Source organism: Mauremys reevesii, linkage group 13 (genome assembly GCF_016161935.1).
Source record: "Mauremys reevesii isolate NIE-2019 linkage group 13, ASM1616193v1, whole genome shotgun sequence".
Taxonomy (NCBI): Eukaryota; Metazoa; Chordata; order Testudines; family Geoemydidae; genus Mauremys; species Mauremys reevesii.
The window spans coordinates 18868118-18881001 of NC_052635.1; the positions used below are offsets into that span (position 1 = coordinate 18868118).

General features: G+C 41.6%; 1 protein-coding gene across 11 annotated transcripts in view; it reads left to right on the forward strand.

Moving 5' to 3' along the window:
- PHF20 (PHD finger protein 20) overlaps positions 1-12884 on the forward strand; it is a 167206-nt gene that overhangs the window by 120622 nt on the left and 33700 nt on the right. For all 11 annotated transcript variants that reach the window (XR_005587655.1, XM_039497710.1, XM_039497709.1 and 8 more), the window contains one exon: positions 5759-5934. Coding sequence is in view for 10 of the 11 variants with exons in the window: in XM_039497710.1 (XP_039353644.1) it covers positions 5759-5934 (176 nt within the window). In the remaining variant the exon portion in view is untranslated. The remainder of the gene's footprint in view (positions 1-5758; positions 5935-12884) is intronic.

Here is a 12884-nt window from a genome sequence, read left to right on the forward strand (position 1 = left end):
CCAGATGCCGTCCACACAATCTTCCGGAGGTGGGGGTTTCCCCAGATAGACCTATTCGCCTCCAGGGAGAACAGGAAGTGCCACCGGTTTTGTTCATTCCAGGGTCGCTCGCCAGGCTCCCTGTCCGACGCCTTCCTCTACCCCTGGACGGATCGCCTCCTCTACGCCTTCCCTCCATTTCCGCTCGTGCACCGAGTGCTCCTGAAGCTTCGGAGGGACAGAGCCCACGTCGTACTCATAGCGCCGGCCTGGCCGAGGCAGCACTGGTACACCCTGCTGCTCGAGCTCTCCATTCGGGATCCCATCCCCCTCCCGTCGTGGCCGGACCTCATCACCCAGGACTTCGGCAGACTCCGCCATCCGAACCTGCAGTCCCTCCATCTTACAGCTTGGTACCTGAGTGGTTGACCCACGCGGAGAGGGGCTGTTCCGCGGCAGTTCAGCAAGTCCTGCTTGAAAATCGAAAGCCTTCCACTCGCTCCACTTACCTCGCGAAGTGGAAGAGGTTCGCGCTTTGGTGCGATCAGCGAAGTCTGAATCCATTCGTAGTTCCGGTACCTACCATCCTCGACTACCTTTGGTACCTTAAGGAGCAAGGTCTTGCAGTCTCCTCATTGAAGGTTCACCTGGCAGCAGTGTCCGCCTTTCGTCCATCGCTGGAAGGTCGGTCCATCTTCTCCAACCAGATGGTTTCCCGCTTCCTTAAAGGCCTGGACCGCTTGTACCCGCCGGTGCGGCGTCCTGCCCCGACCTGGGATTTGAACCTCGTCCTGGCCAAGCTGATGGGTCCCCCCTTCGAGCCCTTGGCCACGTGCTCCCTGCTGTACCTCTCCTGGAAGACAGCTTTCCTCGTCGCCATTACATCCGCGAGACGAGTCTCTGAGCTTCGCGCACTAACGGTGGGTCCACCTTACACCGTCTTCCATGCAGACAAGGTACAGCTTCGACCGCATCCGGCCTTCCTGCCCAAGGTGGTATCGGCCTTCCACTCAACCAGGAGATCTTCCTCCCGGTCTTCTTCCCGAAGCCGCATACCTCGCCTCGGGAACAACAGCTTCACACCCTGGACGTCCGCAGGGCGCTTGCCTTTTACATCGAGCGGACGAAGCCTTTCAGGCGTTCGACCCAGCTGTTTGTGGCCGTCGCCGACCGCATGAAGGGTGAGCCGGTCTCCTCCCAGAGAATTTCCTCCTGGGTCACTGCGTGCATTCGGACCTGCTACGAGCTTGCTCGCATGCCGCCTCACCGCTCACTCGACAAGGGCGCACGCCTCGTCGGCCGCCTTCCTGGCCAATGTTCCACTCCAGGACATCTGTCGAGCGGCCACCTGGTCTTCGGTCCACACCTTCGCCTCCCATTACGCGTTGGTGCAGCAGTCTCGAGACGACGCAGCCTTCGGCTCCGCGGTATTACACTCCGCCACGTCTCACTCCGACCCCACCGCCTAGGTAAGGCTTGGGAATCACCTAACTGGAATGCATAGGAGCAATCACTCGAAGAAGAAAAGACGGTTACTCACCTGTAGTAACTGTTGTTCTTCGAGATGTGTTGCTCCTATCCATTCCAGACCCGCCCTCCTTCCCCACTGTCGGAATAGCCGGCAAGAAGGAACTGAGGAGCGGACGGGCCGGCTGGGGTATATATTTAGCGCCATAGCGGCGCCACTCCAGGGGGTGCCAGCCGGCCCACCGGTGTTGCTAGGGTAAAAAAGTTCCGAGATGCCGTGCACGCGCGGCGCGCACACCTAACTGGAATGGATAGGAGCAACACATCTCGAAGAACAACAGTTACTACAGGTGAGTAACCGTCTTTTTTGTTGCTGTCTCGGGTACTGCTCACATACTTAAAATTGAGCATTTGCTGAAGTCCTTTGCTAGATTGGGACCAGAGTGCACAGTATTATGTAGGTCTGAGTCCTTGCCAGATTGTTTCATATCATAGAATGTATACAAGCTATTTACAATTTTTTGCAAGCCAGCACAATTCGGAAGTCCTGAAGAGTGAAGCTCCTTCAGTTTTCCATCTTTTTTCCTTTTAAACAAAAAATAACCTAACTTTAAAAAAAAAAAAAAAAACCCTCTGGGAAATTCATGTTGTAAACATAAAGGTTGCATGGTTAATTATTAAAAAATAAAAAATTGCATGCACAATCCTGACTCTGCTCTTTTGTGTTAGTCTTCAGTTGCCTGATGACCTACTGTTTCTCAAACAATATGATCTATCATACTTTTTTCTGCAACTGTAGATTCACAAGTATAGCAGCTTATGATAATACATATTCTTTATATATGCCAGACAGTCCCAAAACTCATACACAACATACAATTCATTTAGAAAAACACATACAGGAATAGCGACAATTTGGTGACATGTATAGGCTTCCTAAGTTGGCAGTTATCTTTTATAGTTAACTGCCTCAGTCCTGAGTTATCTAAAAGTCTGTGCTGATGATTGAATAGAAAAATGTATACTACACAAAAGTTACTAGAATACTTAAATGAGAGAAAAAATAAATCAATGACAGTAAAGATGTTGGACCATTCTGACAAAGATTTTAGTGTAAGTAAAATAGTGGGGCTGTCAAATGATTACAAAATAATCACAATTAGCCATGCAATTAAAGAAATTAATCGAGTGATTGATCATGCTGTTAAACAATAGAATACCATTTATTTAAATATTTTTGGATATTTTCTACATTTTCAAATATATTGCTTTCAATTTCAACACAATAGAAAGTGTTCAGTGCTCACTTTATATTTTTTATTAAAATTATTTGCACTGTTAAAAAACACCAGAAATTGTATTTTTCAATACAAATACTGTAGTGCAATCACTTTATCGTGAAAGTGCAACTTACAAATGTAGATTTTTTTGTTGTTGTTTTTTGTTACATATCTGCATTCGGAAACAAAACAATGTGCCTACAAGTCTGCTCAGTCCTACTTCTTGTTCAGGCAATCGCTAAGACAAACAAGTTTGTTTACATTTACAGGAGATAATGCTTCCTTCTTATTTACAATGTCACCAGAAAGTGAGAACAGGCATTCGCATGGCACTTTTGTAGCAGGCATTGCAAGGTATATGTGTACCAGATATGCTTAACATTCATATGCTCCTTCCATTCTGATGATGCTCATTAAAAAAATGTGTTAATTAAATTTGTGACTGAACTCCTTGGGGGAGAACTGTATGTCTCCTGCTCTGTTCTACCTGCATTCTATCATATATTTCATGTTATAGCAGTCTCAGATGATGACCTAGCACATGTTGTTCATTTTAAGAACACTTTCATTGCAGATTTGACAAAATGCAAAGAAGGTACCAATGTGAGATTTCTAAAGATAGCTACAGTACTCGACCCAAGGTTTAAGAATCTGAAGTGCCTTCCAAAATCTGAGAGGGATGAGGTGTGGAGCATGTTTTCAGAAGTCTTAAAAGAGCAACCCTCCAACGTGGAAACTACAGAACCCGAACCACCAAACAATAAAATCAACCTTCTGCTGATGGCATCTGACTTAGATGATGAAAATGAATATGCATCAGTCTGCACAGCTTTGGATCGTTAACGAGCAGAACCTGTCATCAGCATGAACACATCCTCTGGAATGGTGGTTGAAACATGAAAGGACAGATGAATCTTTAGCGTATCTGACACGTAAATATCTTGCAACGCAAGCTACAACAGTGCCATACAAACATCTGTTCTCACCTTTCAGGTGACATTGTAAACAAGAAATGGGCAGCATTATCTTCTGCAAATTTAAACAAACTTGTTTGTCTTAGCGATTGGCTGAACAAGAAGTAGGACTGATTGGACTTGTAGGCTCTGAAGTTTTACATTTGTTTTATTTTTTAATGCAGTCTTTTTTTACATAATTCTACATTTGTAACTTCAGTACTTGTATAAGAAGAAGGCAGCATTATCTCCTGTAAATGTAAACAAACTTGTTTGTCTTAGTGATTGCCTGAACAAGAAGTAGGACTGAGTGGACTTGTAGGCACATTGTTTTGTTTCTGAGTGCAGATATGTAACAAAAACTACATTTGTAAGTTGCACTTTCAGGACAAAAAGATTGCACTGCAGTACTTGTATGAGGTGAATTGAAAAATACAGTTTTTTATCATTTTTACATATAAAATAAACACTGTAGACTTTGATTTCAATTTCAACACAGAATACAATGTACTTGAAAATGTAGAAAAACATCCAAAAATATTTAATAAATTTCAGTTGGTATTCTATTGTTTAACAGTGCGAGTAAAACTGCGATTTGATTAATTTTTTTGTTATTTGCATGAGCTAACTGTGATTAATTGACAGCCCTATAAAATAAATGAAAAAATTACAACATGTCATATATCTGGGGCTGTACAGTATTGGTTTAAATGTATTTGTTTAAATAGTATGTTTTAATGTAATTATAAACTGTACGCAAAAGAGGGCAGAGTTAAGTTTGCTTGGGCAACCTTAACCCTAGCATTTTTTTTACTTCACTATAAACTTAAAACAAAACAACATTGTTTCTGATATTGAATATATACAAAGAGCTTAGTTTGTTCCCAACTTTGTATCGGATGCACAAGAAGGAGCGAGTTCAAAGGCTTCCATCCACTCCTTGTTCCCCTGTGCAGGGACTGGGGCCAGGTCTGCACTACAGACCTATGTCTGTATAACTACATCACTGAGATGTGAAAAATCCACCCCCCCGAGCAACGTAGTTATACCAACCCCACCCCCTGTTTAATCAGGGCTATGTCAACAGGAGAGCTTCTCCCATTGACATAGCTACCACCTCTCAGGGAGGTGGATTAATTATGCTGACAGGAGAAGCTTTCCCATCAGCATAGGAGCATCTTCACTAAAGTGCTACCGCAGCGCATCTGCATGAGAGGGGGGTGTATGCTGAACCTGGTGACTTGTGGTACAGTGACCACTCTTGGTAGACATTGTGCCTCTTGGACAGACAGTGGCTCCCAGTGGTGCAATATGCTACAGCACTGTCTCCTTCTACAGGGTGTGGCTTTGAAATGTGTAATTGAACTCTTTTATTATCAAAGCAGTTCCAACTCTGGAAATATTAAGTTAATGATAAAGAGCTTATTTAAATTTTTAAACATTCCTGTGGCAACATCAGTGGATTTTAAAACACATGACGGAAAAAAAATCTTTGGCATCAAAGAACATAAACTTTTTTTCCCTCTAGATACTCCTGCATCTAGTTGGGAATAGCACCACAAAATCTGTCCCAGTTTCAATAAATTCAGACCTTGAAGAGAGAAACTTTTGTTAGCTGTCTGCATAGTATTGGCCATCTCAAAGATGTGAACTCCTCATTCCAGAAACAAATATACATTTTTTCCGGATTGTGGTTCTCACTTCTGCTTTTCTACGGAAGTAGGAACAGGACTCACTTAAAGTGGGAAAGGAATCTTGTGACTTTGTTTTTGTTTTGAGACATTTTCAGATATATTTTTGGGAACTAAAATCTTAAGAAGAATTCTGAAGGTTTTGATAAGGCAAAAGGCATTTTGGAGTAGCTATTAATTAGCAGATATGAATTTGCTAACTAATGTACAAATTCAACACATTCTAAGCCTACTACTGTACTATTACTTTAAACACAGAATCTTAGACATATTTTATAGTGTCTGCAATGCATATCCCCAGATATACAGTAATTTAGAATGGCCACCCCATTTGGCTTTTTCCTGTAATCACTCTGACAGATATATTCAATTTAACTTTTTGACACAGAGGAAGATACCTTGAGTGAGTCATCTACAGATAGTTTGCTTTGGAGTGATGATGACTGCAGTCAGGACATTGATGTAACAACTAACCCCGATGAGGAATTCGATGAAGAAGACAATGACTTTGGGATTGTTCGATGCATTTGTGAAGTGGAAGAAGAAAATGACTTTATGATTCAGGTATATGATTGTAGACTGGATGTGCAGTGAAGTAAATGTAAATACAGGAAAGGATGTCATCTGAAGCCCAACAATGGAAGTATCTATGTAGGAATATGTGAGGGTGTACCCCTTATGAAATGTATCATTGCTCTGCCCTGGCATCTCAAAAAAGAAAAAAGAAAGAAAAGATCAGGTTAGTAGGGGTGAGCAACTGTTCTGTGATAGCAGGTGAACAAATTATACTTTGGTTGTTCACCTCAGAAATTCATATTCCATGTAAGTTCCATCAAGACCATCACCATTAATGTTGCCTTTTTGAAAGTTTGAGTAAAATCTCCAGTTACTTTTGAATTAAGGGTGAATTGGAGGGGGAAAACATTGTTCCTTCTTCTTTACAAAAACACTTTTGTAACAGAACTACAGCAAAAATGGCTGAAGTTTTTAACTTGTCATGGACATAGTTCTCTTTGAAGATAGTGTCTTTGCTAGGTTGGAGAATAAATATATTAAAATTAAAATGTTGAGATTGATTTGAAACCTTCCCCAAACTTCTGAGCATGCTCAGAGGCTATTTATCTGCTAGTTTTAAAAGCCCTGCCTCATCACAATGTACATTCACCATACCTGGCCCAGTCAAAAGGATGAACAAGTACAGTGAGTTAGTGCTTGATTCAGTTTACATGAGGGATATTATTAAATGCCTCAGTAAAATCTTCTAAAAACATTTTTTAACATTGGGGCAGGAAAAAATCTGGTGGTATTTTATTTTTTTAAAGTAGAACCTGCTGTTTTGGGTGGGGGTGGGCCCTGCAATTCTTGATGCATTATGTAATATTCTGCACATTCTAAATTTTCACTTTTTTGAAGATCCATTCATTCAGTCTGGATATATTACTCTCCTTTCAACCAAGTTTGTGAAAAACCTGTCTCTAGCTCCACAATAGCAGCAGCAAATGTGGAACTTTCCCTGTCTCTATTAATATCCGCACAAGATTCCACACTTGGGTCTTCAGGGAGCTCCCCTAGCTCTTAAGTGCTTTGATCCTCTGAGGCACATGTACATTGTCAGGAGAGCTTTACCAAGTGAATGTGCACCAGCTACAGATCATTCCAGCCTGTTCCCTACTAACTTCAGTCAGCAAAAAAGCACCTGGCAGGTAGTGTTTTGATTTTAACTGTTGTTGCTCCAGCTCTGTTCACCAATGCTCTTTTGGCAAGTTGCCTGGTATCTTTTGATAATTTCTCTGAATTTTGGCGAGTAGTGAAAATAAAAATTGAATCAGTTCTGTGGAGTGGTTTGGGTTGCTGATACTTTGGGCCTGGAATACCAGTTGTTAAAAGGGCTCTTGGCTCCATTTTTGGGAAGTGGTCGGTTTTAGGAATATTTTGGGGCTTACTTTTGAATCCCCAAACCCCTTTAGTTAGTTTGGCTTGGTTGCAAGACTTCAAGTCAAGTCTGAACTACCTTTCAGCTCATAAATGCACCCAATGTAGTCTTTTATGTATTCTATTTTTTAGTGCTTTGTTTATTGGTCATTATCTCTGACTGCTACTTTGTAATTCTGTTGCGTGCAAAAAAGAGGATAGAAAGAAGCTCAACAATTTGAAAAAGCGTTAGAGTGGCTGGAATATCTCAATGGTAGGCATGGCTGGTGTGCTCTGCACCTGGGAGAGGAACTTGGCATGAATGTGACTAGGCATATGGGTTGTATATGCTTTAAAAGGATCATCTGGAATCAGTCCTGGAGGCCACCATCAGATGCCCATAATTCTGGCCTGTTGCCATTTCTGTTGACCCAGACCTAGCAGATGTGTTTTACTAGCTGTATCAAAGCAATCTGAACCAATTTGAAGCAGAGGTCTCCAAAGTAGTGATGATTTAATACCCTTGGTGCATTCATATACCAAGTCAGTGGCTAAGCGCCAACTCATCTAATGAAAAATGCAGTTCAGGAAGCTCAGAGAGAGAAACAGCTTTCCTTTGGTTCATCACCTTTGACTTCAAGTTCTCAAACCAAAGGCTCCAGCTACCCCAATCCAAGTAGGGCGCAACATTTGGAGAAACTTGACTGAAGCAGTGCCTGTTGGCAGAAATACTCACGTGTTTCAGGTTAGTCATATAGTGTCATAATGGCACCATATTCAGCACCCAACACCAAAGTCTGTTAGAGCACTTGGTGGTATGGGACCACTGTTTATTCCAGCATCAATATATGTGCCCTAGAAGTAGGATTCATCTGTGCAAAGCAGGCTGGTCTAACAGTCTGGAATAACCTTGTATGGAATATCTTGGTTCAGCTGACATTACTTGCAGAGCAGTGACAAATCTTGCATTACCCTCATCAATGCAACAGGTTGAGTGGGGATACGTATTTGCTGGGGAGAATTCTTCAGAGGCTGGATACATCTCTGCAACAGAGGAACAGAAAGACAGTTACTGTGTTCCAGAGGATCCAGTATCCCTCTGTTCCCTCAAATGTTTAAAGCAGCTGGCTAAAACAGTTGGGTTTGAATCAGTTTCTGTCCTCAAAGTTGACTGGTAACTTGACTGGAAGCCCTTTCTTTGCCCTTGCATCCTATTTCAGATGAATTGCTGAAGAAAGTGTGGAAGACACTTCAGACTTTTCTCCCCGAGTTCTCCCAAAGTGGCAGAAAAGAAATACACCTCACCCTGATATGCCAAAAGCTTTCTCTCTGGGATAGGTCTTGCCTGGGGCGTGGATTAGGAGTCCTTAAGAAGCTGGGATATGACATTGTATGTAGTGGGACATAAGGATTAATGAGCAGGATTTAAAAGTAGCTGAGTCTCATTAACCTTGCAGGAAACCAGTCTGGGACATAGGAGGAGAAAGTAAGAAATCAGGTGCTGTCTGTTGGAAGCTTTGAAGGAAACTGGCTGCCTGCCTTTAAATACCCCTAGGTTGTGAATTTCTCGTGTCTTTACAATTAGAGACTGTTTGTTTTTAATCCTGAGGCAAAGGGATTTGAGATCTTTTGCTTACATTAACCTCAGGGAGCAGGGAGGGATCAGAGATTGCTTTTGTTTGTTCGTGACTTAAGGGTTTGGGGACTTCTGTTTTCCTTGAGCCCCAAGAGCATTGAGAGTGGATATAAGTTAAGACATGATAAAAACTAGAGGTTTTATTTACCTTTTGGGTTGCCTGGATTCTTTGAGGATGAGTGACCCTTTGGCCAATATCTTTCACACCACTAATGTGCACATGGTTGGGGGGTCATGGGGGAGGGGGGAGAATGGGGAGAGATCAGACAGACTTTCAGCACTGTGGCCTAGAGCTGTTAAAATTTGGTTCTTGGGTTATTTTTGGTAGGTAAGTTTACTACATTTTGCTGCTGCTGCTTCCTTGTGAGTCCTAGGTCATACTAATTGCCTTAGCTTGGGCCAGCCACTACTTTTATGCATATCTCCTACCAGTGATATCAGACATCTTGACTCAAAAAGGCTTTTGCATGCTGCATCCTCACATCTTGGATCACAGGATGCTGACTGACCTAACTTGTACTGTGAAAATGGGGAAAATCCTATTACAGTCTAGGAAACTACTTGTTAAATATTTTTCTCAGAAATAGAAGAGGTTTCACCATGAGTAGCAGATTCTCTGCAATCTGTTTTCATATTATCCAACTTAGACTTCTTACTGTAGTTAGTTTTTCAGTCTCTCCTTGTATTCCGCCAAAGTGCATTTGTCTGCCATCTCATCATATTACCCTATTGTTGATTATAAATTGTTACCATTATTTTTTATCTCTGCTGTAAAAATTAGGCACCACTAGAGGGTACTCGTGCAGTCTCAGTAAGGGCTGTTTTCTAAAACGTTCCTGAAGCTCAGCAGTGCCAAGGCTGCATCTCCCATGAATTGGACTATATAGACATACTTTTAAAATTATAGCTCTTGAGTTATCTTTCTGTTTTTACAAATGTAATATGAAATTAAATAATGCAATCAGTACGGTAGCATGTATTTATATTTTAATGATAAATTCTTTTGTTACCATATTTTCAGTCTTTGATTTGCGGCAGATTTTTGTATTGATAACATGTTACTCTATGGTAGTAGTTATTAGGGGGTGGGAAGCTGGTGTTATAGCAGCTGCATAGGCACAGTTAGTACTTGAGAACATGCAGGAATTTGTTGGGAGTGAGATATACATTAATTAGCATTGGAGTTGTCCTAAAATGATCAGGAGTAAAATAGTAATGTTTGCAATTATCAGGCTTAGATGTCAGACTTAAGATGCCCTATAGAGATGAATTGGGGAAGTTCACATCTCTCTATGCTATTTCAGGCTGTCTGCAGACTCAGGAAAATATTATTTCTTCAGTTACACCGCTCTCCTATTCATAGATGTGAGGGCTAGAAGTATAACTTGATTAGAAATTAAAACTTAGATGCTGGAGTACAATTTTCTGGCAAGGGGTGGATTTCTGTGGTATGTTCTATTATTGCAAAACACAAAGGGCAACATATGGTGGTAGCTCAGTGTCTTACTCCTTCATTTTGGATGTCTTTCTATTACAGGGATCTTCTGGAAGGTTGTGGGGTTTTGTTTGTTTTTGGCTTTGGGGGGGGGGCGGGGGGACCAAGAGCTTTTAGGGTTGAACTAATGTTGTTGGTTCACAAAAATAGTGACCGTGGATTGCTCTGGCTGGCTGTCATGAGGAGGTGGCTTTCTGTCCAGGAGAGGGACGTTGTCTGTACTTCAGAGACATGCCCAAAGGGGTCTGGTGGGTGGCTGGCTTTGTTATGGGAATTGCTGCAATTTGGAGAAGTCCATGGTGGTTGTGACAGCTAGGTGGCGTTGGGTTATTTTCTTAGCTGCATTGCCTACATTGCCATTAAAATTGGCTAGGACATCAAATCTTAGTTTGTTAGAAACACTTACTGTGACAGGTTGGATCACAGAAACCCCACTCGGAGCTGCCAACGGACGTGCCAAGACGACCTCTGCTCCTGTTTTTTTTTTTTTTTGCCAGCTCAGGACTTCAGCACCCTGTTTTGCTGAGCCAGACACTTTCGTCTGCTTCAGCAAAGACCCAGGGTCTGAATTACTTGCCCCACAGCTGCAGGTTGTGAAAACAGCTCACGGAAGTGTGCTTATTTTTAGCACTCAGTTGCCCAACTCCCAATGGGGTCTAAACCCAAATAAATCCGTTTTACCCTGTATAAAGCTTATACAGGGTAAATTCATAAATTGTTCACCCTCTGTAACACTGATAGAGAGAGATGCACAACTGTTTGCTCCCCCCAGGTATTAATACATACTCTGAGTTAATTAATAAGTAAAAAGTGATTTTATTAAATACAGAAAGTAGGATTTAAGTGGTTTCAAGTAGTAACAGACAGAACAAAGTCACCAAGCAAAATAAAATGAAATGCGCAAATTTATGTTTCTGTAAACTGAATACAGATAATCTCACCTTTAGAGATGTTTCAGTAAGGTGTTTTTTTTTATTTTTTTTTTTTTTTTCCCCTTTCTCAGACTGGACACCTTCCAGGCCTGGGCACAATTCTTTTCCCTGGTACAGCTCTTGTTCCAGCTCAGGTGGTAGCTAGGGGATTTTTTAATGATGGCTTCTCTTCCCCTTTGTTTTGTTCCACCCCTTTATATATATTTTTGCATAAAGTGGGAATCCTTTTGTTCCTCTCTGGGTTCCCACCCCCTCCTTCTCAGTGGAAAAGCACCAGGTTAAAGATGGATTCCAGTTCAGGTAACATGATCACATGTCACTGCAAGACTTCAAGCCTTCATTCCTCCCAGCCTGACTCACAGGGAGGCCTGCCTGCAAACAGAGCCATTCAGTCAATTGCCCTGGTTAATGAGAGTCATCAAGATTCCAAACCACCATTAATGGCCCACACTTTGCATAATTACAATAGGCCCTCAGAGTTGTATTTCATATTTCTAGTTTCAGATACAAGAGTGGTACATTTATACAAATAGGATGATCACACTCAGTAGATTATGAGCTTTGTAATGATACCTTACAAGAGACCTTTTGCATGAAGCGTATTCCAGTTACATTATATTTACTTATTAGCATATTTTTATAAAACCATACAGTGTCACAACTTAGTTGATTAAGTAATTGTCTAGACACTCTATGGTTGTCTTATCTGGGGAATTGTATAACAGAAGAATACATATAGGTTTTTATTTCTCCATCTCTGGATTCACATACTAAGACATCTCCTATTTGAGTCGGCCAGCTTTTGAAAGTTTCTGTTTTAGAAGGGTGCATCCTTTGGTATATGTTTTTCATTATCCTATGGGGCAGGTGGAGGAGTCTCTCTTCTTTATTGGGTACCAGCCTCTTTTTGACACTGCTTCTTGGAGTGTTCTAATTATTTTTATTTGTGTCATCGCCCAAGCCACTTACTCTTGAAGAATGAAAATCCTGTGCAGTTGTAAACTTAAAGAAGAAAAAACTACTTAATTGTAAATCTGCATTGTTGAAGATATCCCCTCAGAGGATTCTCATTCAGACCTCTACCTTACCCCAGAATTTGGAAGCTCAGATTTGAGGTGTCTCCTGTACCTGCCCTCAAAGCAGTCATTTGGAGATTTGCCCATTCCTGGAGGAATTGCTGACTTTTTTTTTTAAATGTGGGCACTTTAAATGCCAATTAGAGTGAGACAGAATGCTGCCTTTTCTTACTTATCTGAAAGAAACTGGCTAGAATTTTCTGGGACCTCTGAAGTGCTTGTTGTTGGAGCATACACATTCCAGGGAGCCCTTGTACCAACCCACAGGTGTCTTGAGGCATCAAAAACATAAGAGCTAGGGCAGTTTATGCATGGGGGTGCAAGACTTGTGAGTGGGAGCCTTGTGAGCTCTTATCTACAAAAAGGCAGAATTACAAGTAAGTAATATTCTCTTAGAATCATAGAATCATAGAATTCAAGATCAGAAGGGACCATTATGATCATCTAGTCTGACCTCCTGCAAG